Below are 22,855 nucleotides of genomic sequence, written 5' to 3'. Positions count from 1 at the left end.
TATTTAATGTGTGTGTGTGCATGAGTGCATTGCCAGCCTGAGTATTGCATGTCTTCATAAGTGTGTGTGTGTGTGTGTGTGTGTGTGTGTGTGTGTATGTGCATTAGTGCATTGCCAGCCTATATGTCTGCATGCCAGCCTCTGTGTGCATGTCTCTGTTCTCTGCATGCATCCTGCATATTTTTTGTTCTCCCTGCGTTAGTGTATTTGGTTTTTGTGTGTGTGTGTGTGTCTAGAGCAGTGTTTCTCAACAGGGGTGCCGTGGAAACGTGGCTGATGAATAAATTATGTAATATAATACCTATTTGTCTAAATTGATAAGTTAATGTTAGTCAGTGGAATCTTTCATCTGCCATTTACACACAATAAAGTAAATATAGGTCGCCCCAGTCAGCTGCAACTTTGAACGTAGGTCGTGTGATGTCTCCAAATGTGTTACTTTACTAAGCTTGTGTGGTATTTGGATGCGATGCCATATTACTGCTTGTTGGTTTGGGGTGCCTTGAAATTTTTCATGAATTGAAAGGGTGCCTGGCCTAAAAAAAGGTTGAGAAACACTGGGATAGAGTGTTTTATCGAAATGTCTTGGCTAAAAGAGGTCCCAGTCTGAGGAATAGCCATGTTATCCCTGGCAAAGTTTGGGTGGAAATACCCTACTGTCCCCCAGGTCCTTACACACACACACACACACACACACACACACACACACACACACACACACACACACACACACACACACAAACAGGGCCCTGCTCAGAGCCACAGTGGTCAGAAGGCGAATGCCAAGAACACTTGTGGTCTCTGCTGTTCTCATATCCATCACGTTGGTCAAAACTCTCCTTGGGCTTAACACATACACACAGAGACAGACAGACACACACACACACAAACAGACAGACCAATTTTTTTGCTCACACACACTGCGTAAAAGTATTCATAGTGTTGCCAACCCTTATTGAGGTGGCCGGTTGCTGGATAGCGTAGAATTTTTTTTATTGTTTCTTTGCACTTTTATTTTGATCTTTGTTTTGCCAGTTAGACACACAAGGAATTAAAACCCTCTTTTGACGTCTCTGTTGTCATTGAGGCAGCCTTGGCATGAAAGAGCTTTTCTTTTGTTGTGCTTTTTATTATAAAGCCGTTTTGGGTGGACAGCTCCCCCGTCCCCTCCCAGCCCTCTACCCCCCCCCAAACCCCTCCTCCCAGTGTCCTCTGGGGGAGTCTGTGTGCCCACCCTCCTAAACCCCTCCCAGTGTCCTCTGGAGGAGTCTGTCTGCTCCTCTTTGGAAAGGGACTTTATTACCCCTAATCCTCATGTTCTGCTGCCCTGCCCTGACTAGGGGGCGTGTACTAGGAGGAGCTGACCTTTGACCTCCTTTTGAGGACACACTTTGTCAAGGTCATCGGTGTAACTATGCCAACATTGAAACTGAAAAAAAGGCCTTCAAAGTAGTGGTATCAGGTTGGATACTATAGTTACTGCACATTTGACATGGCACATGGCAGTCTCTCTAAAACTGGACATATGTGGACAATAAGACTTTGTCGCAGGATAAAGGAGGCAATTTTCAGACCATCTTCAGTCTGAACTAGATTTTGACAAAATATGTAGTTGCTCCACTTTGCCTTGGTGATTGCGTTTTTAGGGGCCAAGCAGCGAAGCTGGCGAAGGCCCCTATAGAGTTAGTAGGTTTTCTTCATTATTATTATTATTATTATTATTCTCTAGTCACCATTCCTATCCCTCTGCAAGTCTATGGCAGCCCATAGAACTGTAGCCAGGAAAATGCTGTAAATTGGCACACACATTCGGGGCAGTCTCAGCATTACCCACAGCAATTTATAGGACCCCAGCCCCAACGCTCTAGCGCCACCAGCAGGTCAAAGTTGCAGGTACATTTCTGCTTGTAACTTTTGAACCGCTGGGCCAATTTTCATAAACTTGGTATCCCTGGAATCCTTGAGTCAAGACGAATCCAACGCACCATATGACGTCATTTTCCGCCAGGATAGTTTTCCCGCCATTTTGAATTTTGTAAAATTCAATAAAAATGTTAATTTTCCCGCAATTTTTGACCAATTCACCCGAAATTCGGTATATAGTATCTCTGGACTGAGCTACACATGGGGTCTTCAGGAATATTGGATATCTTTTATCGTTTAGCCGTGAGAGCCAATCAAAACTGTCGTAAACGTGGCGAAACAGGAAGTGAGGTCATATCTCAGCAACCGTTTGTCGAATTGGGCAGGGATTTTGTACACACATAGTAGTCCATCCCATGACCTACCACAAAAAAAATCAGATCCCCAGCTCAAACTCTGTAGCGCCACCAGCAGGTCAAAATTTTAGCTACATTTTTGCCTGTAGCTTTTGAACCGTACTCCCAATTTTCAAAATATTGGTACACAGGTCATCTTCACACTATGCTGCACCCAGGTATGGATTTTCGTAACGATTGAAAAAACTATCAGCTCTCAGCAGCCATTCAAAATTGTGGAAAGAATGGAGGGATTTTTCTCATCTCTCTGTCCCCTTTGCCAACGGCACCTGCGCACGTTCACTGACACCATTCTCGGCAGGGGGTCTCTGGACACACAAGAGCTTAGGTGTGTGCGTAGTCTGCTATTGCTCTAGTGTCAACCAAAGCCCCACTGCCCCAGCCCCTGCACATACCCCCCCACCCCACACACACAGACAGAGGGAGAGGGAGAGGGAGAGGGAGGGGGAGAGGGAGAGGGAGAGAGAGGGAAGGAGGGAAGGAGGGAGGGAGAGAGAGAGAGACCATTGTTGTTCTCTCGGTTCCTCTGTCTCTCACACACACACACACACACACACACACACACACACACACACACACACACACACACACACACACACACACTTACTTCTATATACACCAATTCCTCAGACCAGTCTCTCAAAAGGCTGGCCAACATTACATTGCAGCCTATAGGATTCTTATGTTTAGGATTTCAAGGACATATCTATTTTCAGTAGGCTCCCGATTCTTTTCCATAATATTGTATGTCATATAAACAATTTTACTAAATAGAATGATCACAGAGGATTATAATTGCTGTCCAAAAAGCAAGCCTCTCAAGTATAGAAATGACTTGCTGATATTTTATAGACTAATTTGAGAGGGAATGGAAATGTGTTACTCAATATAAATCAAGGGCAGCACAGGCCCTGCCATGGCCAACCGGTAGGGCACTCGTCTATCATGCGGCTGACCCGGTTTTGATTCCCAGCCCAGGTCCTTTGCCTACCCTCCCCGTCTCTCTCCCCATTTTCCCCTCCAAGGAATGCACCCCAACATTGGCGAGATTTGGGCCAAAGGGGGCGCTGCAGTTCCTTCTGTTGCCATGGCAACTTTGGCATGTTTACTGCTTGGCCCCGCATTGNTGCTTGCAGCTATATTTTTCTTGTGCTTTTCAACATCTGATGTGGCATCTGTTGGTTTCTCCATTTATGCCTCTGGTGTGATTTGACTTCTGTGACCCGTCCTCCCCATCTGTGTGTGTGTGTGTGTGTGTGTGTGTGTGTGTGTGTGTGTGTGTGTGTGTGTGTGTGTGTGTGTGTGTGTGTGTGTGTGTGTGTGTGTGTGTGTGTGTGTGTGTGTGTGTGTGTGTGTGTGTGTGTGTGTGTGTGTGTGTGTGTGTGTGTGTGTGTGTGTGTGTGACAGACTCATTAACAGGGTATCATATTTGCTCGAAATGTAATTTGGTCTGCAGCACTCTAGCCATTAGAATAACCCGATTTACCCCAGAGAGTGTTGGTAGGGCTGGTTGGGCAACGAGATGCAAGAGAGTTGGGATGGGGTAGGGCTGGTAGGGTAGCGAGCTGCAAGAGAGTGTTGGGGTAGGGCTGGTAGTGTAACGAGATGTAAGAGAGTGTTGGGGTAGGGCTGGTAGGGTAATGAGATGTAAGAGAGTGTTGGGGTAGGGCTGGTAGGGTAGGGCTGGCAAGAGAGTGTTGGGGTAGGGCTGGTAGGGTAGGGCTGGCAAGAGAGTGTTGGGGTAGGGCTGGCAAGAGAGTGTTGGGGTAGGGCTGGTAGGGTAGCGAGCTGCAAGAGAGTGTTGGGGTAGGGCTGGTAGTGTAATGAGATGTAAGAAAGTGTTGGGGTAGGGCTGGTAGGGTAGGGCTGGCAAGAGAGTGTTGGGGTAGGGCTGGTAGGGTAGCGAGCTGCAAGAGAGTGTTGGGGTAGGGCTGGTAGTGTAATGAGATGTAAGAGAGTGCATATTGGAATTCGCCCATGGTGTGGTGTGGTGTGGCGTGGTGTGCCACCCCAGGGAACAACAGGCTTGGGCAAAGGCAGCCACAGAGTGTTTGGGGAGATGACATGTCTGGCACCACTGCTAGTGTTTGGGGAGATGACATATCTGGCACCACTGCTAGTGCATGTCTCTTCACACACATATCTTCCTTTTTTTCAGCTTCTGTCTGACTCTCTCGCTCAACTGCCTCAAGCTCTCTCTTTCTCTTTCTCTTTCTCTTTCTCTTTCTCTCCCTCTCTCTCTCTCTCTCTCTCTCTCTCTCTCTCTCTCTCTCTCTCTCTCCTTCTCTTTCTCTCTCGTTTTCTAATTTTACACCCTCCCTCCTTTCCTCTTTTGCAGCCCTTCCTGATTCTATTTCTCTCTGACATGGGGGTCAAAGATGTCCAAAAAGGAATTGTCATTCAGTGTAACGGATACCTTCTTCTGACTGTAACTGTAAAAAACATGACTCTTTTTATTTATTTTTTTTCCAGTGAGTTCATGAAAGCCTCAGCTGTCATCCATTCACTTGAAACAATTTAAAAATCATGTTTTTTTACTTTTTGGACGTCTTTGACCCATGGTCATGTCATGTTCTACAGCCTTGTCCCTCTTCCAAGCTTCTTTTCTCCCTTTTTGCCTTTCTGGCTTTGCCATTTTGCTTTTCATCTTTTGCTTCCTGTAATCTCTCTCTCTCTCTCTCAATATCCTGTCTCTTCCTCTCGTCCTCTCTCCTGTGCGTTCGTGTGTGTGTGTGTGTGTGTGTGTGTGTGTGTGTGTGTGTGTGTGTGTGTGTGTGTGTGTGTGTGTGTGTGCGTCCGTGTGTGTGTAGATTGTCTCTCAGCCTTTCACATCTTTTCCCCTCCCTCTTGTGCTCGCTCTCGCTCTCTCTCTGTCTCTCTCTCTCTCTTGCTCTCCCTTTCTCTCTCACTCGCTCTCTCTCACTCGCTCTCCCGCCTGCTAGCTCTCTCTCTCTCTCTCTCTCTCTCTCTCTCTCTCTCTCTCTCTCTCTCTCTCTCTCTCTCTCTCTCTCTCTCTCTCTCTCTCTCTCTCCCTCTCTCTCCCTCTCCCTCTTGTGTGAGTCCACTCCCTCTGTCAGCAGTGCAGTTCGGCAATGAGAGCGTACAGAGCATCAGGAGTGTGATCAGCTGCAACAGAGCAGAGGACCGAGAGATAGAGAGATAGAGAGATAGAGAGGGGAGGTGTAGGGAAGAGGTAGCGAAAAAGGGGAGAGAGCGAGGAGGACGAGGACCAGCGAGTGCACGGTAAGGTTGCATCGTCGTTTCCTCTCTTCGTTTTTATTTTATTACCTTTTCATCCTGGCCGATATCCAGCCATCCTGTGCACTGCCTAGTGACTTTATAGCGGGGTGCTCTGTGCAGTGCAGTGCTTGCTCATGATTCTTCTCATAACAGACCGATGCCATCCTGTGCACTGCCTAATGCCTTTATAGCGGGCTGCTCTGCTCTGTGCAGTGCTTGCTCATGATTCTTCTCATAATAGACACGTCTCTTGCAGTGCTCTGTGCGTGGCGCTCTTGCTCACGGCTGGCTGATCACGGCTGGCTGAGATGTCGAGCGAGGTCTGATGATGTGTGAGGTCTAGAGTGCGTTTTAATATGCGACCTTGCCTCCTCCACTTGCCTCCTCCACTTGCCTCCTCCACTTGCTTCTCGTCATGATGACATCACTGACAACAGTATTATATTTCAATATGCAAAAGCTCAATTGTAAAGTCTTTTTCTCATTTGCAATTGGGATGGTAAATGAAAAACAGTCCCTCAAAAGTTGTTGTGGCGAGGCTGACAGCTGGGAAACTTTATCGTTTTCTCCACGGAGGAGGGGTCAGGAGGCGGGACGAGGAGACAAGCACAAGTGGAGGAGGCAAGGTCACATATTGGGATGCACCCCTAATGTGTGAGGTCTTATGATGGGGTGATGATGGGAGGGGGGGCGGATTGATGATGGGAGGGGGGGCGTGGTGATGTGACCTGACATGGAAGGTGAGGAGGGAGCATGGCAGTGGTGGTCGTTTTTTGAGTGCTGCTGGAAGCGGGGAGTGCTGGAGAAGGGGGAATCAGTGTGCAGGGCTGATGGTATTCAGGCTCCATGCCTGATTTCAGCAACATCGTGGCTTGGGGAGAAGGGAGGGGTCTGAGGTGTGAGGGATGTGGAGAAGGTGCTTGTGTGTGTGTGTGTGGGGGTGTGGGTGTTTGGGTGGATGGGTGGGTGGGGGGTTGCGGGTAGGGCTGGGTATCGCAGCCATGTTCCTGTATCGATTCGATTTCGATTCTTAGGGCTTTGAATCGATTAATCACGATTCAATTCGATTCGATTCGATTCATTCCGAATCAATTCAATCCGTTCCCTTCTTGGTGCCAAAAGAAGCTGTTACCCATTTTCATATAAAAATGTCAAAGGGCTGTGGCTTGACAGTGTTAACAGATTGATCATTTGTAATAAGAAGGCCTAGGCCTAATTGACTAATACCTACTGGGTATTTTCCATAGACCTAAATTAAACAAAAAGAACAAAAAGAAAAAGAACCAAAAAAAATCGATTTTGTGCCCTGTGAATCGATTATGTGAATTTTAGATTAAATCGATCGATTATCGGTAAAATCGATTATTTTACCCAGCCCTAGTGGGGGGTGTTGCTCAGTGGTTACGGCAGCTTAGTGCAGGAGGAGGTGGGGTCAGGTGATTTCAGTTTGCCAGTGAGGACACAAAGAGGTTGTTGAGGACAGAAATGCACACCGACCGAGTCAAGGCTTTGTTGCAGTCACAAGATGAGGAGGATGAGGATGAGGATGATGAGGCTTTTTATTCTTTCTTTATTCCTGTTAAGGCCCATTATTGAAGATTGTCAGTGCCGTGTTTTTAGGCTGCTGTGTGTCTGATAAAGAGGGGTGCTCTGTTTGACCTGTGTCATGCTAGTGGGGACTTGGCATAAAGATGAATAGTCATGATTGATGTCGCTCTGGTCAGATATTTTCTCCACGTCTTCTACGCTCATTGCTATGCACTCTGTCAGTGTGTGTGTGTGTGTGTGTACTGTATGCCTCTGTCAGTGTTTGTGTGTGTGTGTGTAGTATGCATCTGTCAGTGAGTGTGTGTGTGTAGTATGCATCTGTCAGTGAGTGTGTGTGTATGCCTCTGTCAGTGAGTATGCCTCTTGTCAGTGAGTGTGTGTGTGTGTGTATGCCTCTGTCAGTGAGTGTGTGTGTGTACTGTATGCCTCTCAGTGTGTGTGTAATGCCTCTGTGCCTACTGTACGGCTGAGTCAGCATGTTTTATATGTGTGCCGCTGGGCTAAGTTCCAAGTGTAACACTTTTGCAAGCAAGAATTCTGCAGGAATGAACATTGGCACACACACACACACAAACAGCCTATGCATACCTCTTCTGTTTGACTTGGGAGCATATGCATTTCATATGCTTTGTCAAATTGAAAATACACGCCCACAGTGTGTGTGTGTGTGTGTGTGTGTGTGTGTGTGTGTGTGTGTGTGTGTGTGTGTGTGCGTGTGTGCGTGTGTGTGTGTGTGCGTGTGTGCGTGTGTGTGTGTGCGTGCGTGCGTGCGTGCGTGCGTGCGTGCGTGCGTGCGTGTGCGCGTGCGTGCGTGCGCCTAAATTCCTTTCTGAGGAATTTATATCAGGAGTAGGGCTGCACGATAATGGAAAAAAATCCTAATCACGATTATTTTCATCGAAATCGTAATCACGATTATTAATCACGATTATTGATTTTTTGCAGATTTTTTTGAAAGTTATAACAAGATGAATGAAATATAACCAAGAATTAACTATATACGGGATGAGCAAAATAAAATGAATTGTAATAATTATGTAAAGGCAATAGCATGGAACTTAGGTGGACAGATGTTCTGGCTTCAAGGACGCTCTCAAAAGTAGGTCACTATTGCCACGATTAAATCACGATTAAAATTTAGACTTCGATTTCACTAATTCATCACGATTTTCGATTAATTGTGCAGCCCTAATCAGGAGTTATTCTATGTGTTTCCTTACCTTTATTTACATAAGGCATACGGGGTTGCTTGCTAGGTGTATGAAAAATATGTTTTTAAAACCAATTTCCCTTGCCTCACCTCACCTCACCCTGTCTCACCTCACCCTGTCTTACCTCTTTCTCTTGCCCTCGATGCCCCTTGTCAGATTGTTTTGGGTTTTGGGTTGGAGGTGGTAGTCTAGGCACTGTACAGTAGGGATTTCTATGGCTCGTTTGGTTGCATACGGTAGTGGCTATGGTTGGTGGCTCAGGCTAATAAATGTTGGGATTTTTATGATTTGATTGTTTGGATTTGGTAGAGCGGTAGTGGGTATGGTTGGCGGGCTACTACGGTAACGTTGGGTTTTCTCATGGCTTGTTGTTTGGTTGGAAGTGGTAGTGAGGAGTAGCCTTGTATTGTTGGCAGGGCTCTAAATTAACTTTTTCCACCACCAGCCAATTTGGCTAGTCGACATTTTTTCTTACCAGCCAAACAGAAGTTCAACTAGCCATTTTTTTTTTAAAATCTCACCAAAATAAACTATGCGTTAGGCTAGTTATTTTTTTTTTAAATTATGGTAATTTTGTTCAACAATTTCTACAACACAGATACACTATATATAGGCCTGCATACTATAGGCCTATGCCTACATAATAAGCATAGGCCTATTATAGGCTATATATTTTTTCATTATTTTTTAACTTCTGCTTTATGTTTTACTTTCATTACTTAGGCCTAATCAATTTGATTAGTTTTTGTTCAATTCCTCTGGCTTGTGTGATGTGATTCAGCTATTTCCACTCACATAACAGACCTTTAACATACAGTAACCAAGCACACAGCCAAACTCTCCAAAACCTCACATACGCACACCACAAGGAAGGAGAAGAGAAGGAGCTCTTCTCTTATCTACCATGCGCAACAAAATGACAAGAAGCCTAGTTTAACTAAAAGTAAATAACTTAATATCACGGGAATCTTCGCTTCCTTTGTTACTTCCACAGCTTCGTCGTTGGTTGCTTTTTTGTTATTTGTTTTCTCTCCGATGGCGTGGGCTTTCCAACTTAGTTCCGCCAGGACTCTGAACATTTCAGAAGACAACTGAACTGACAGCTACTCTCACACTACTCTGACAGTCAGCTCTCCTCCTCTGCCCTTGTCGCCATTTCGTTCCACAACCACGGTTACAATTACTACTAGCATTCACCAACACACAGAACCTTGCTCTAACCCCCGCCACATTCTCATCACTCGCACAAAACATATGCATAATCTGCGTTAGTCATGTTATTGAAACGGTCAGGGCCTCGCTGCTTCAAAAAGGCAGCCTGTTACAGCAAGGTTCAGCCTAGTAATAATAGCAGTAGTGACGATAAAAAGGTTGTAGCGAAATCGACGAGAGCATAGGAGGAGAGCTGCCTGTCAGAATAGTGTGAGCGTAGCTGACAGAAGGCTGGTCGTCTGAAATGTTTTCAATGCTGGCGCGCGCAACAGCATGGAGTTGCCGCTTGCTGCACTGGAAAGCCCACGGTGGGAGGCTACGTCGTGACGCTAGTGTCCATGGGTAATGTAGGAAATCTCGCCTTAAGGGCTCTACGATACGATACGATACGATGATACTTTATTGTCAGTTTGCACTGAAATTCAGTTTGCATCCCTGAGCAGCACTCGTTAAGACGAAACCGAATACAGAAAACAGAAAAACATAGGCCTACACAATAACATGCTCTGCATACTTAACGTGCGCACGTTCGTCATAGCAGCGGTTTACCGTTCATAATTTACTGTACTCGGGCGCTACTGGCCAAATTGGCGGGTAGGTATTTTTTTCTACTAGCCAAAATGAATTTTCACCCGTGTTTGGCGGGTTGGCGTGTGTTAATTTAGAGCCCTGATTGTTGGTGATTTGAAATGGGACAGGCCAGGAGAACTGGACTGAACAAGGAGCTGCATGTGATGTGAAGGGGAGGAGAGGAGAGGAGAGGAGGAGGAGGAGGAGGAGGAGGAGGAGGAGGAGGAGGAGGAGGAGAGATGAGCCGAGAGGAGAGGAGAGCCCAGCGGAGAGATGAGATGAGAGGAGAGGAGAGGAGGAGGAGAGATGAGCCCAGAGGAGAGGAGAGGAGAGGAGAGCGGAGGAGAGGGGTGAAAATGAAAGCAGGGCTGTCGCTCGCTGATCCCCTTTTGAAGCGCATTCCTGTTGCTGTCCCGTACTGTGGGAGCACAGGCGCCAAGCCAAACAGCCCAGCCATCCACCATTCCAGCTATCCACCAATCCAATACAGCCATCCACCATCCCAGCCATCCACCAATCCAATCCAGCCATCCACCAATCCAATCCAGCCATCCACCAATCCAGCGACAACAGTTGTCCCGGGCCCAGAGAAAGAGAGGGCCCAGAATTGGGTCCTCATTACATTACATGTGTTGGTTGAGGGGCCCTTTCACATTACTTTGTCCTGGGCCCTGCCAAAGTTGTCAGTGGGCCTGTTCACTGGGCTCACCCCTCCCTCTGGCCGCCTCTGTTGTTCGTATGCATCACACACGTCAACTAAGCTTAGATCCCCTTCCTCTCAGTTCTTTCTCTAAACATCTTGGCCTCTTTCTTTCTTTCTTTCTTTCTTTCTTTCTTTCTTTCTTTCTTTCTTTCTTTCTTTCTTTCTTTCTTTCTTTCTTTCTTTCTTTCACTCACACACTCACACTCTCTCTCTCTCTCTCTCTCTCTCTCTCTCTCTCTCTCTCTCTCTCTCTCCCTCTCTCTCTAAAATTAGATTAGATGAGTGACTCAACAAAACAACCATACAAACAAAAAAACAGAAATAGTTTCTGCTTTAGTTTCTCTTTTCTGCTTTATCTGTTGTTTTTTGGAGACGAGAGTTCAAGAGGTTTTGCGTGAAACGTGTTTGTGTTGGTGGGCAGATGGCGTGAGCACAGGGGTTATGCAATAGAGTACAGTACTACTAGATGCAATAAAGGGCACATTTCATGCTGGTTGCCTGCCATCAGAGAAGATGAAATAAAAGAAGCAATAAATATCCACAGCACTGTTGTATGCTCCCAAATATTTAATGGCACAATGTTTCGGACGCGTAGTCCTTCATCAGTCGTGACATACAGTGTTGCGGACCGAATCTTGAACCGCCTGAAGTCAGAGTGTTGTCACTGTTGTGGAACGAAAGCAAATGGTGATGACAACGTGAAATAGACTTCCTAGAGATGTTCCTTGTGTAACTGCAGGAACTGGCAGTCAGTGACTCTGTTTACAAGTGGTCCGAAACAAACAAACAAATTTGATGAGGAGGACCACTTGTAAACAGAGTTGGGGAATAGGATGGTCCTACTAGGTCCAACTATTTGATCACAGCCCTTTTCTGGCCTATAGGCAACTGATTCAACTGTTGATTTGAATCAATGAGCATTGTAGTAGTATCGAAAATAATCGAAATGATCGTCCTAAGAAATCGATATCGAATCGAGTCGTCACAAAGGTTCTGATTTACACCCCTATTCTCCTTACTAGGGTTAGGCTGCAGACTAGTCATCTGGTTCCCACATCATTACATTACATTACATTACATTGCATTGCATTTGGCAGACGCTTTATAACCAAAGCGACTTTCAAAAGAGGACATAATCAAGCCAACATCACAAGCAAATACAAAGTGCACATCACTGCTGCAGCACGGGCAGAGTAAGCTGATGAGGCCACACTGCTGTTTCCAGTCCAAATTAAATTACATGGTTCTGGGCAGCAGAGTCTCACCCAATTGTCCATTACTTGCGCACACACACACACACACACACACGCGCACACGCACACACACACGCGCACACACGCACACACACGCACACACACACACACATGCACACACTGCCCGATTTGTGTATTGAATCTTTTAAGTCTGAAATGTTGAGGCTGAAAGGCAGCGTTGCAGAGTCGCACTGCTGCATTGATGGGTGCGCGCCAGAGTGCCAGATCAATTTCTGCAGACATCCTCAGCCTGGTTTTTATTAGAGATGCACCGGATCCAAGATCCGGTTCCGGATCCGGCAGGATAATAGGGTTTTTCACAGGATCCGGTTCCAGGATCCAGGATCCGGTAGCCGAGACTTTTCATTCAAAATAGTTTGAGCCAACGTGATAAAAATGGCGAGTAGGCTATGTGTTTCAACCCTTTCGTAGGATCCGGTATCCGGTTCCGGATCCGGCAGGATCTTAAGCAGTGGATCCGGTATCCGGCAGGATCCTAAAAATCAGGATCCGGTGCAGCTCTAGTTTTTATATCAGTATTTTTGAAGTAGCTTTAATGGCTGTCTGCTTTCTAACTTGACAAAGTAGTATAATGGAGAAGTCTGCTTTTTATGTCAGTTCGGAGTAGACGACGAGCAGGTCAACTTGGTTTGTACAAACCCCAACTCCGATGAAGTTGGGACGTTTGGTAAACAGTGAATAAAATCAAAATGCTATCATTTTCAAAACATTAAATCTATTCATTAGATGGAGAATAGTGAAAAGACAACATATTAAGTGTTAAAACCGAGAAAAAATATCGTTTTGGGGGACATATGTACTCATTTCTAATTTGATAAATCCAACACGTCTCAAAAGAGTTGGGACGGGGATCAGTGAAATTTAGTAAACATCCAAATAAGATGAAACAACAAAGAAGAACATTTCAAAATGAATTGTACTGACGGACAATATAGGTGTCCAGGTATAAGATCATCACAGAGAGGCTGAGTCACTCAGAATTAAAGATGCAAAGGGAATAATTACCATAGTTATTACATACATTTTTGAATTCCCTTTGATTTACCACGATTGAGTGTATATAAGACATATTTCTGTTAATAAAATCATTGTATAGGTTCATGACATCATGAAATATATATTGGCTGTAGTCTCACTCTAATTCCTGGAGTGCTAGAGCTATTGAAAATTTACCATAATAAGAATGCTTAATGCATGAAAATGATACAGGGGTGTAACATTCTCCTAAGCACCTGAGCTCACTTGAAATAGACTCAGAAGACATGGGAAACTGTCCTTTGCTTACAGAAGTCAGCAGAAGTTGTAGAAGTCCATTCTTTTTGACAATAATAGAGCATTGCATATCCTGTGCTACAGTAAAAATGGACCATCCAACTTGTGTTAGTGCTAGCTTCAAAAGTCAGCCTCCATGATGGCATGCGGGTGCAGTAGTGCATTGGTTAAGATGTTCTCACTCATCTGTAGAGTTAAATACAGTGCTGAATGGTATAAATGGGTTTTAAACAGCATGAAAAGCCACTCATGCATTATATTTTGAAGGGAGATCTTCGATTACTGCCACATAGTAAGGTCAAACTGCATTCTCTACTATGTTTTAACAGTTTGGCTCCATCATAAGGACCAGCAGGTGATAAAATGGTGGGTTTTTGGTCAAGACCTGTCACACTGTAAGCACTACAGAAAGGAAAACATTGCAAAACATGACAAGGAATACACCCACCATTTAAGCTGGTGAAATCATGTCCAAGATAGGAATTAACACTGTTTTTTATATAAAATCATCTCATCGGTTAATGTATTTAACTGTTAAGTGTTGTCTTTTGTTTTGTTTTTAGTCTTCCTCGACATTTGCTGCCATTTATTGTCCCCGTCCCAACTCTTTTGAGACGTGTTGGATTTATCAAATTAGAAATGAGTACATATGTCCCCCAAAACAATATTTTTTCTCAGTTTTAACACTTAACATGTTGTCTTTTCACTATTCTCCATCTAATGAATAGATTGAATGTTTTGAAAATGATAGCATTTTGATTTTATTCACTGTTTACCAAACGTCCCAACTTCATCGGAGTTGGGGTTTGTAGTATAACCGTGGAAACACACAGAACGTGACGAGTGACAACGATGCCGAAAGTAATTAACCTTGTATAGAGGAGCTGCCGACTAGAGACCTTTTGAGCGACAGTTTGTATTTGGACGTGAGCGAATGTTATGATGATGAGCTATGATGTGGTTCAGAAACAGCCGCAGCAGCCAATCAGAATGAATGTCACAATGCTTGCATCCTGCTTTTAATGGTCCTCCTAATCTGTCGCTTGAGATCTTACTTTGAAACAGTCCAGCGATGCCTGGTAGCTTTGGTCTCTTCTGTCGTGTTCTTGCAGTAAGGATCGCAGTGCACAAAATCCTACCGACATCTAGGCTAGAAGGGGCCTTAATTGGCCAACAGTGTTATCAAGTACAGCTGGTGGATCTCGTGGTCCACCCACACACACACCCGAGCTCTGGCCAAAGACAGCAACATCCTCTTTAGCGAGACCTCTGTAGCTGATAACATCTTGTAAACTGTGTGTGTGTGAGTGTACGTGCGTGCGTGCGTGCGAGATAAATTGCTGATGGCTTAGCTGTATACTTTTAGGCCTGATCAAAGATGTTTAATTGGTCCCACAATGTAAACTTGCAGATGGGGAAACTTGAGGGTTTAACTTACTTCCACTACCCCGATGGCACCTAACGTGAAACATGGCATAGTCTTTAAAGGATGAATGACTGACTATAGTAAGTATAGACAAGCATCCCAAGCTCGGTGGTGCTACAGTCCACACCCTTCTTGAATTTTCTGCATGCTGTAAACTTAATGTGCATGTGTGAGAGTGATGAGGGCGAATGCTAAGCCTTCTTTTACAGATATCGCGCTATGGACAGGCTGACTGTAAGGTTGCACGTTTTGTTTTTTTGGGGGGTAAATGGCTGAAATGTTAAGCCCTATGTCATGTCCGTGTTTTACCAAAGATCTTCAATATGTTAAACCTAGATAAGACACTGCATGCGTCACCAGTGCAACAAAGTTGGATTCACTCCGGACTCCTAAATGGGTGGGACACGCCATTGAACTCATTCAGTCTCCTAAGTGTCCTAAAGGGGCATCAACGATGCTCCCGGAGGATAGCAGCTTAACCCCTTGCGTCTTATTGATTTCGGAAGAAACTCCTCAGCAACCATCTCCTCCTTATCTATGGTCTCTGGTTTTAAAGATGTTTTTTTGTGTGGTCTTTTTCGACTTTATTTGATTGGACCGTGTGAGAGGTGGATAGGAAGCGGATTGTGAGAGAGACGGGGAGTTGTCTGCAAAGGACCCGGTCTCTGGTTTTACTGATGAACAGTTACATAGAATAGAGTATGTGCTTAGGATAAGCCCAATCCCAAACAACTCCACATACTTAGTGTTAAACTTATGCGTTTAGGTGGTCGTGTTGTCATTTCGTGTCAGATTATAAGGGGGTGTGGGGAAATACCATAGCAGTGTTAACAGCCTCTCTCCACACACACACACACACACACACACACACACACACACACACACACACACACACACACACACACACACACACACACACACACACACACACACACACACACACACACACACACACACACACACACACACACACACACACACACACACACACACACACTGTGTATGTGGTAGTATGTGGTATGGCAGACCATGACTCCAAGTCTGTTGTGTCTGTTCAGCCCATGGATTAGGAGCGTGCACATGTTAGCCTCTTAGAGCAAAGAGGATCTAAAGGCATGAGCACACACACACACACACACACACACACACACACACACACACACACACACACACACACACACACACACACACACACACACACACACACACACACACACACACACAGCAAGGCAGCAGCCAGCGCTAGCAGTGCTAGCTCCAGCTCCAGAGAGGCCATTTTGTATGCGCCAGTGCAGGGAGACGTTATTGGTTTTGACAGGTCGTGTTGTTTCGCCCACTCTCATCTGCAAGCATTGCAGTTTGAGGATTTAGGGCTAGCCTCGCCGGCTCTGCCAGCCGGACTCACGGGGGGAGTGGACGGGGCTGGTGACACTGATGCTTCCTGACCGTTTATGTAGAGAGAGATAGGGACACACACACACACACAGACACACACACACACACACACACACACACACACACACACACACACACACACACACACACACACACACACACAGGGTCTCTACATAAACTGTCAGGGATCTCTCTCTCTCTCTCTCTCTCTCTCTCTCTCTCTCTCTCTCTCTCTCTCTCTCTCTCTCTCTCTCTCTCTCTCTCTCTCTCTCTCTCTCTCTCTCTCTCTCTCAAACACACACAGTGTTTTGTGGGTGTGTGTTTGTGATCTCAGACGATCCATATTGAGAGACCTAGTGTTGTGTGTTCCTCCTGTTTCACAGCTTCCTTTTCCCCAGTCCAATCCAGTCAGAACTGGTCTCTTAACCAGGACAGAAAATAATTCCAGTCATTTCCCTGTTGGAATACTACGCGTCAGTTAAGCTCACATTCATTTTCAATTTTCATCTCATTGAGTCCTATTCAGATAGGCATCTTTTTAAATGCTCTGGCACAATATGAAAACCTTATCTGATTAGAAAGCTTTGGGCCTAGGTGTCTTTTTAGAGTGGAACATATTTTTTCGCCTAATAACCATCATACAGCAATTATTATTACACTAGTCGGCTTCGCTGAAGTGCATGCAAAAGAACGGTTAAGAACTGCATGTCGGTTAAGCCTATTGAGATGTCTTTTTTTCCCCAAGGGTCTTTGTCCACCAAAGTGTTAGTGGCTTCACGTTTCAGATCTGTATCCATATTACATGTCACAGTGCACCTTTACGCCTCTCTACCCCGGTGAAACTGTGTGCCAGTGGCCAGAGTAGGTATTGCAACTATGCTGCTCATTGAAACTGTGCTGCACTATTGTCAAATTTGGCGGACAATGGAGAAGATCTCCTTTTTCATGTATGAAAAGTGCAATTTTCCCAGCCATTATGAATACTTAGAAACATGATGGTGGGAAGTGTTTATAGGTAACATTTGTGAATGGACAGCAAGAATTCTGGGAATAAACTACTAAAAATATTACACAGTGCACCTTTTTAAGACGCATGACCTGGGGTGCATTTCTGGAAACCAAAGTTGCTAACTTTCGTAGCTACTTTGTTGTTTGCAATGCAATTTCCCATTGACAACTACCCAAGTTGCTAACTGCTAACAGCTACACTTTTGAGAAACACACCCCTGAATAGCAGAGGCAGGCCAGGCCAGGCCAGGCAAGGCTCTCCAGACTGGAAGCAGGCCCAGTGTAGTGGTAGCATAGCAGGCGATGGGACTCGCAACGCAAATGCATTTTTATTAGGGCTAAATGAGTTAGCGGTGCAATCCAATAAGGCTACCAGCTAGCAGAGTAGAGGGGGACAGCTGGCCTTGGTCAAAACGCTCAACCCACATCGATGCTGGCAGTACTTGTTAGTTATACACACACACGCACGCAGACTCACACACACGCGCACACACACACGCGCACACACACACACACACACACACACAAACACACACACACACACACACACACACACACACACACACACACACACACACACACACACACACACACACACACACATGGTCTCCACAAGGCCCTTAGTCCACTTGGGCTCGTTAATGAGTTCTATTGTCTTCCTGTCTCTTTCCATCTCTGTATCATCCTCTCTCGTCCTTCACATTCTCTCTTGCTCTCGCTCTCGCTTATGTGTGCGTCACTCTCGCTTACTCAGGCCAACTGTTGAGCCCAAGTTGCCAACGTTTTGGAGGTCCTACCGTAAGTTAATACACAAGAGAACCTTTTCAAGTGAAACAACGTCGTAGCTCTTGTAAAAAAATGATGGCAACTCCTTTAAGTCACCTCAGACTAAACCAAACACACATGATGATGGTGATGGACAGAGATGCGCAGAAACTTGAGGCTTGAACATTGTGTATTTTTTTTTTCTTTCGCATTTCCACTGAGGCTGTGAGGGTGGCATTGCATCAGCACAGTGCTTCGTCAGGCTGTTGAATATACTGCTTGAACTTCCCCTGTGTTACGCTCATGTGTCATCATGTATCATGTGATTAGCTTCAAGTTTTCCCGCTGTCAACAATTTTTTGAGGACTGCTCTTCATTCCCCATCCTGATTACAAATGAGAAAATGACATTAGAATTGCGCTTTTGGAAGATATTGAATTCATGTTCTGTCGTCAGTGACGTCATCATGAGGTCACAAGTGAGCAAGGGAGGATGGGAGTCCGCATATTGGAATCCACCCTGTGTCTTCCCATGCCCCCATTTCTTCCACTTGTAGAGAGTTACTTGTGCACAATCCCTGGTGCTGAACAAAAAGATTACATATTTTTTGAAAAAAGGTTCGCACACTCCTTTGGATTTTTTCTTCTTTAAGTTATTTCTTCTTTTTTCTTCTTTTTATTCATTCATTCATTGGCAATGACGTTTCGACCTCTCGGTCTTCCTCAGATTCCCATTTCTTCCACTGCCACTGCTGCAGCCCCGTCCTCTACTATTGCATCTGTAATGGCTGATTCTGCATCTGCCTCATCCACTGTGTCTGCCATTAGTGTCCCTTCCCCTCCCTCTACTGGTGTGTCCTCCCCTGCCCCCATTTCTGCAGCTGCCACTGTTGTAGCTCCATCCTCTACTTCTGCCTCTGCCCTCACTGTCTCTTCCCCTGCCATCGGGGTCTCTGCCTCTGCCATTACTGTCTCTTCCCCTGCCCTCAATGTCCCACTCTCTCTTCTCCTACCCTCACTCTCTCTTCTCCTACCCTCACTGTCTCTTCTCCTACCCTCACTGTCTCTTCTCCTACCCTCACTGTCTCTTCTCCTACCCTCACTGTCTCTTCTCCTACCCTCACTGTCTCTTCTCCTACCCCAACTCTCTCTTCTCCTACCCTCACTGTCTCTTCTCCTACCCCCACTCTCTCTTCTCCTACCCTCACTGTCTCTTCTCCTACCCTCACTGTCTCTTCTCCTACCCTCACTGTCTCTTCTCCTACCCTCACTCTCTCTTCTCCTACCCTCACTGTCTCTTCTCCTGCCCTCGACACTCTCTATTCCCTCACTGTCTCTGCCGGTGCCATCACTCCTGTTTGGTCACCTGCCATCAATGTCCCTTCTACTCTACCTCCACTGCTGTCTCTGTCCCGGTCTCTGTCTATCTTCCCCTCTCCTCTTCCTCTACCTCCACTGTTGCCCCAGGCGCCGCCTGTGTGCCCCTGCCTCTGCAGTCCCTGCTATTGCTGCTGGATGGCAAAGCATAATGACTCAATGGCTCGTTTCTCTCATAACTCCATTTCCAGCCATTCAGCGCCTGCTCCCTCCACACTCTGTCTCCTCTCGTGTCTGCGTCTGCTATTTATAAATTCCCTCTTGCGTGGGCGCCGAAAATAAGCTCTCCCCGTGAAATGTGTGTTTTAACCCTAACACACACGCATCGATTGTGACTGGATAGCTCAAACTGACAGAATAGTCCTGATGTAAATAGCCTAACACAGACACAGACACAGACACACAGAGAACGTGTGTGTATATATTCATTCCTCTTGGCAAAATGATAAGTAGTCTATATATAATGTGCTTGAAAATGCTCATAATGCACATTTCCATGGCTGAATCATCAGGGTCATCCTCCCAGGCTGCTTTATTGTTGGATTTTTAATTGGGTTCCTTCATTTTAATTGATGGAACTGTTGAGACGTTAGTAATGCATATTCATTAGGGCTGTCCGCAAATAAACGACTAATCGTTGGTCGACCAAAAAAAATTCTAGTCGTCCGAATCCCATTGGTCGATTGGTCGCAGCGGAGGAAACAAAAAAAAAGCGTCTCGTCTAAGGGCTTTCTGAACTCTTAACTTGATGGGCGTGACAAAGGAAGACGTGTTGTGGATTTGTTTGACAAGGATAGAAGGCTTCAAGTTATTTTGGCTATGTCTGGTGGGAGGAGCTCTAAAACATGGGATCCTTTTTGTCAGCCAATGGTCACTAACTTCGAGCGAGAAGAACCACGCGAATTCGAGCGACAGGTGCGTTTAATTATGTAAGTTCACCACCACGGGTTGGGGGGGGGGGATTAATCAATTAAGATTAGTCGGAGTACATGACGACCTTTGGTCGACCAACAAAATCCTTGGTCGTGGACAGCCCTAATATTTATACTATGTTGTTGCCAGCCCCAGGTATGTCCCGTCCTCTTTTTGGAGCTTTTTGTTTTTTTGGACGTAGACTGTAAGTTCTTACAAGTTCTTGATGTTGAGTGTATGGAGCGCTAGCGTGTCAATTCACAGCCAAATCCTTCCATACATTCCATCTTTACCTGTGAAATAAAAACCTGGTTCCTCAATTCAGTCCATGGTTTGAAATCTCTGCAAGCAGTGCTTTTCTTGTGCATCGTGGTCTTGTGCACTGCTTAGAGTTGAGGCTTTGTGCAGTGTTGCCAGATTGGTCTGTTTCCCGCCCAATTGGGCTGCTTAGGATGGCCGTGTGCAGGAAAAAATGGCATTTAGCAGAAAAACCCACCCAATTTTTGCCGTAGAAATCAATAGAATTGGGCGGGATTTTGTGCTTCTAGGCGGGTTTTGAGCATTTTTTGGGCAGGAAATCATCAGACTCATCTGGCAACCCTGGCTTTGTGTTGTGTCTTTCTGAGGATGGTGTGGTCAGGGTGGGTGTCAGTTGCTGTGCGCTCGTTGTCTCGTCACGTCAGTGATACTTGGGGAGGAATAAAAAAAAACAAAAAAAAAACCCGTAATATTCTCGGTAACCCCTGGAGTCTTGGTGCGCCATTTGGCATTTAGAGGACTTGGATTACATAATGACGCCAGAATCCATTATACTAACGTCCTCACCCAGCTAATCTGAAAGAAAAGACTTGCAACTGTATGAAACTGTATGCCGTTCTCATGTGAAGCATCTCCGTAATACAGAACAACACACCAAACAAGGCTCTCCAGGCTCGCAGCTGCCTCCTGGGTCAATATTTAACCTGCCTCTTGGTGTCCCCTGTGGCTCTAACGACTTTGTTTTTGTCCTCCTCGTGACTCATCTATGTAGTGTTTGTTCTGTTGTCTCTTGTGTCTTGTCTTGTGTCTCATTTCCCATCTCCCTCTGGTGCTTTCAGACCGTCAGAGAACCGTGCTGCTGCACGAAGGCAAAGTGCAGTAATTGCAACGTTAGTCAAAATTGACGTTTAGAGACTGAAAATGGTCTCCATAACGCCTCCTAAAATGGGTCTCGTTTTAGAGATATTGCCATTTCAGATTTGCTGTACAATAGTACAATATCCAACCTAATACCAAAACTTTGAAGGCCTTTTTCTCAGTTTTGTTGTTGGCGTAGTTACTGCACTTTGCCTTTGTAGGGCAGCTTGATTTTGCATTCAGTTTGAAGTCACCTGCGGAAACTAGCAGAGTTCACAATCTAAAGTCATAACGTTGGGGAATGGGGAAGCCAAGAGTTGCTTTGCAATGCGAACCGTGACTACAACATACATAGACGTTGGCAAGCTCATCTGTGTCATTTTTGGTAAAACAATCCGGTATGAACACGAGTCGTTGTCTTTGGTTTACAATGTTGCTGGTGCTGAAACCAGTACTAATACCGCTCTGGGCACCCTTGACAGTGTTTCTCCTTCTCACCACTTAGTAAGAAATTGTATCCAAGCAACCAAGCAAGTTGATAACCAAGTTAGCAATGATGCTGTCAAGAGATACCCTTTTGTCGGCCTGAAAACTGTAGTGTGCACATACTACCATGTCAAGACTTCTCTTAGTGCCGTTGTCTCTCGTCTCCCTCTCCTCTCCTCACCGTGACTTACCTGTTATCTCTCCCCTGTCTCCTCACAGCGCGGCAACCAACGGGCGACCATGACGACAGAGGTGGGATCTGAGACGGAGGTGAAGAAGGAGCCGGAGAAGGCGGAGCCACAGTCGACCTCGACCAATCCCGACCCGGCAGCAGCAGCAGCACAACAGGAGGAAGAGAAGCCGGCTGCCAGCAGCGCGCCAGCCAATCCCGAGGCAGAACCAGCACCAGAGGCCGCGGCTGCAGCAGCTGAACCTTCGACCGAAGCAGCAGCAGGAGACGCAGCAGAGGCCCCAGCAGACGGCCCAGCCACTGAGGAGCAGGCCACAGCGGAGGCAGACAAGCCCAAGGCCTCCGAGGAGAAGAAAGACAAGAAGGAGAAGGAGAAGGAGAAGGAGGGCAAAGGCGGCATCTCCCGCTTCCTCCCCCCATGGCTTAAGAGGTCCAAGTCCCAGAGCCAGGTGGGACCCAAGGACGGAGCAGCAGCAGGAGGAGCGCCGGCCAAGGAAGGAGACGCAGAGGCGGTGAAAGAAGAGGAGGAGCAGGAGAAGAAGGAGGAGGAGGAGGAGGGCAAGGAGAAGTCTGCTGCAGAGGAGGCCAAGGTCGACGGGGAGGTCGAGCAGGCGGCTCAGGTGTCTAGTGCGGAGGGGAAGCCGGCGGAGGAGGACAAAGAGGAGGAGAAACACTCGCTAGGGAGCGCAGACACACAGGTAGGAGAAACACTCGCTAGGCAGTGCAGACACACAGGGAGGAGGAGGAGGAAGAAGAGGAGGAGAAGAAACACTCGCTAGGGAGTGCAGACACACAGGGAGGAGGAGGATGAGGAGAAACACTCGCTAGGCAGCGCAGACACAAAGGTAGGAGGAGGAGGAGAAACACTCGCT

At 46.1% G+C, this 22,855-nt stretch overlaps 1 protein-coding gene across 8 annotated transcripts in view; it reads left to right on the top strand.

Moving 5' to 3' along the window:
• The window catches only part of epb41l2 (erythrocyte membrane protein band 4.1 like 2), a 188,033-nt gene that overhangs the window by 27,515 nt on the left and 137,663 nt on the right, over positions 1-22,855 (top strand). For 7 of the 8 annotated variants that reach the window (XM_063223779.1, XM_063223781.1, XM_063223776.1 and 4 more), the window contains exon 2: positions 22,013-22,681. In XM_063223779.1, the coding sequence (XP_063079849.1) occupies positions 22,034-22,681 (648 nt within the window). In that variant the 5' untranslated portion in view covers positions 22,013-22,033. Of the gene's footprint in view, positions 1-5,323; positions 5,523-22,012; positions 22,682-22,855 lie in introns of those variants that run through there. The other variant, XM_063223777.1, reaches the window with a different exon arrangement.

This window comes from Engraulis encrasicolus, chromosome 18 (genome assembly GCF_034702125.1).
Source record: "Engraulis encrasicolus isolate BLACKSEA-1 chromosome 18, IST_EnEncr_1.0, whole genome shotgun sequence".
In the NCBI taxonomy this organism is placed as follows: Eukaryota; Metazoa; Chordata; class Actinopteri; order Clupeiformes; family Engraulidae; genus Engraulis; species Engraulis encrasicolus.
Note: the sequence above shows the minus strand (reverse complement) of the source record. Positions and strands in the feature narration are given on the sequence as shown.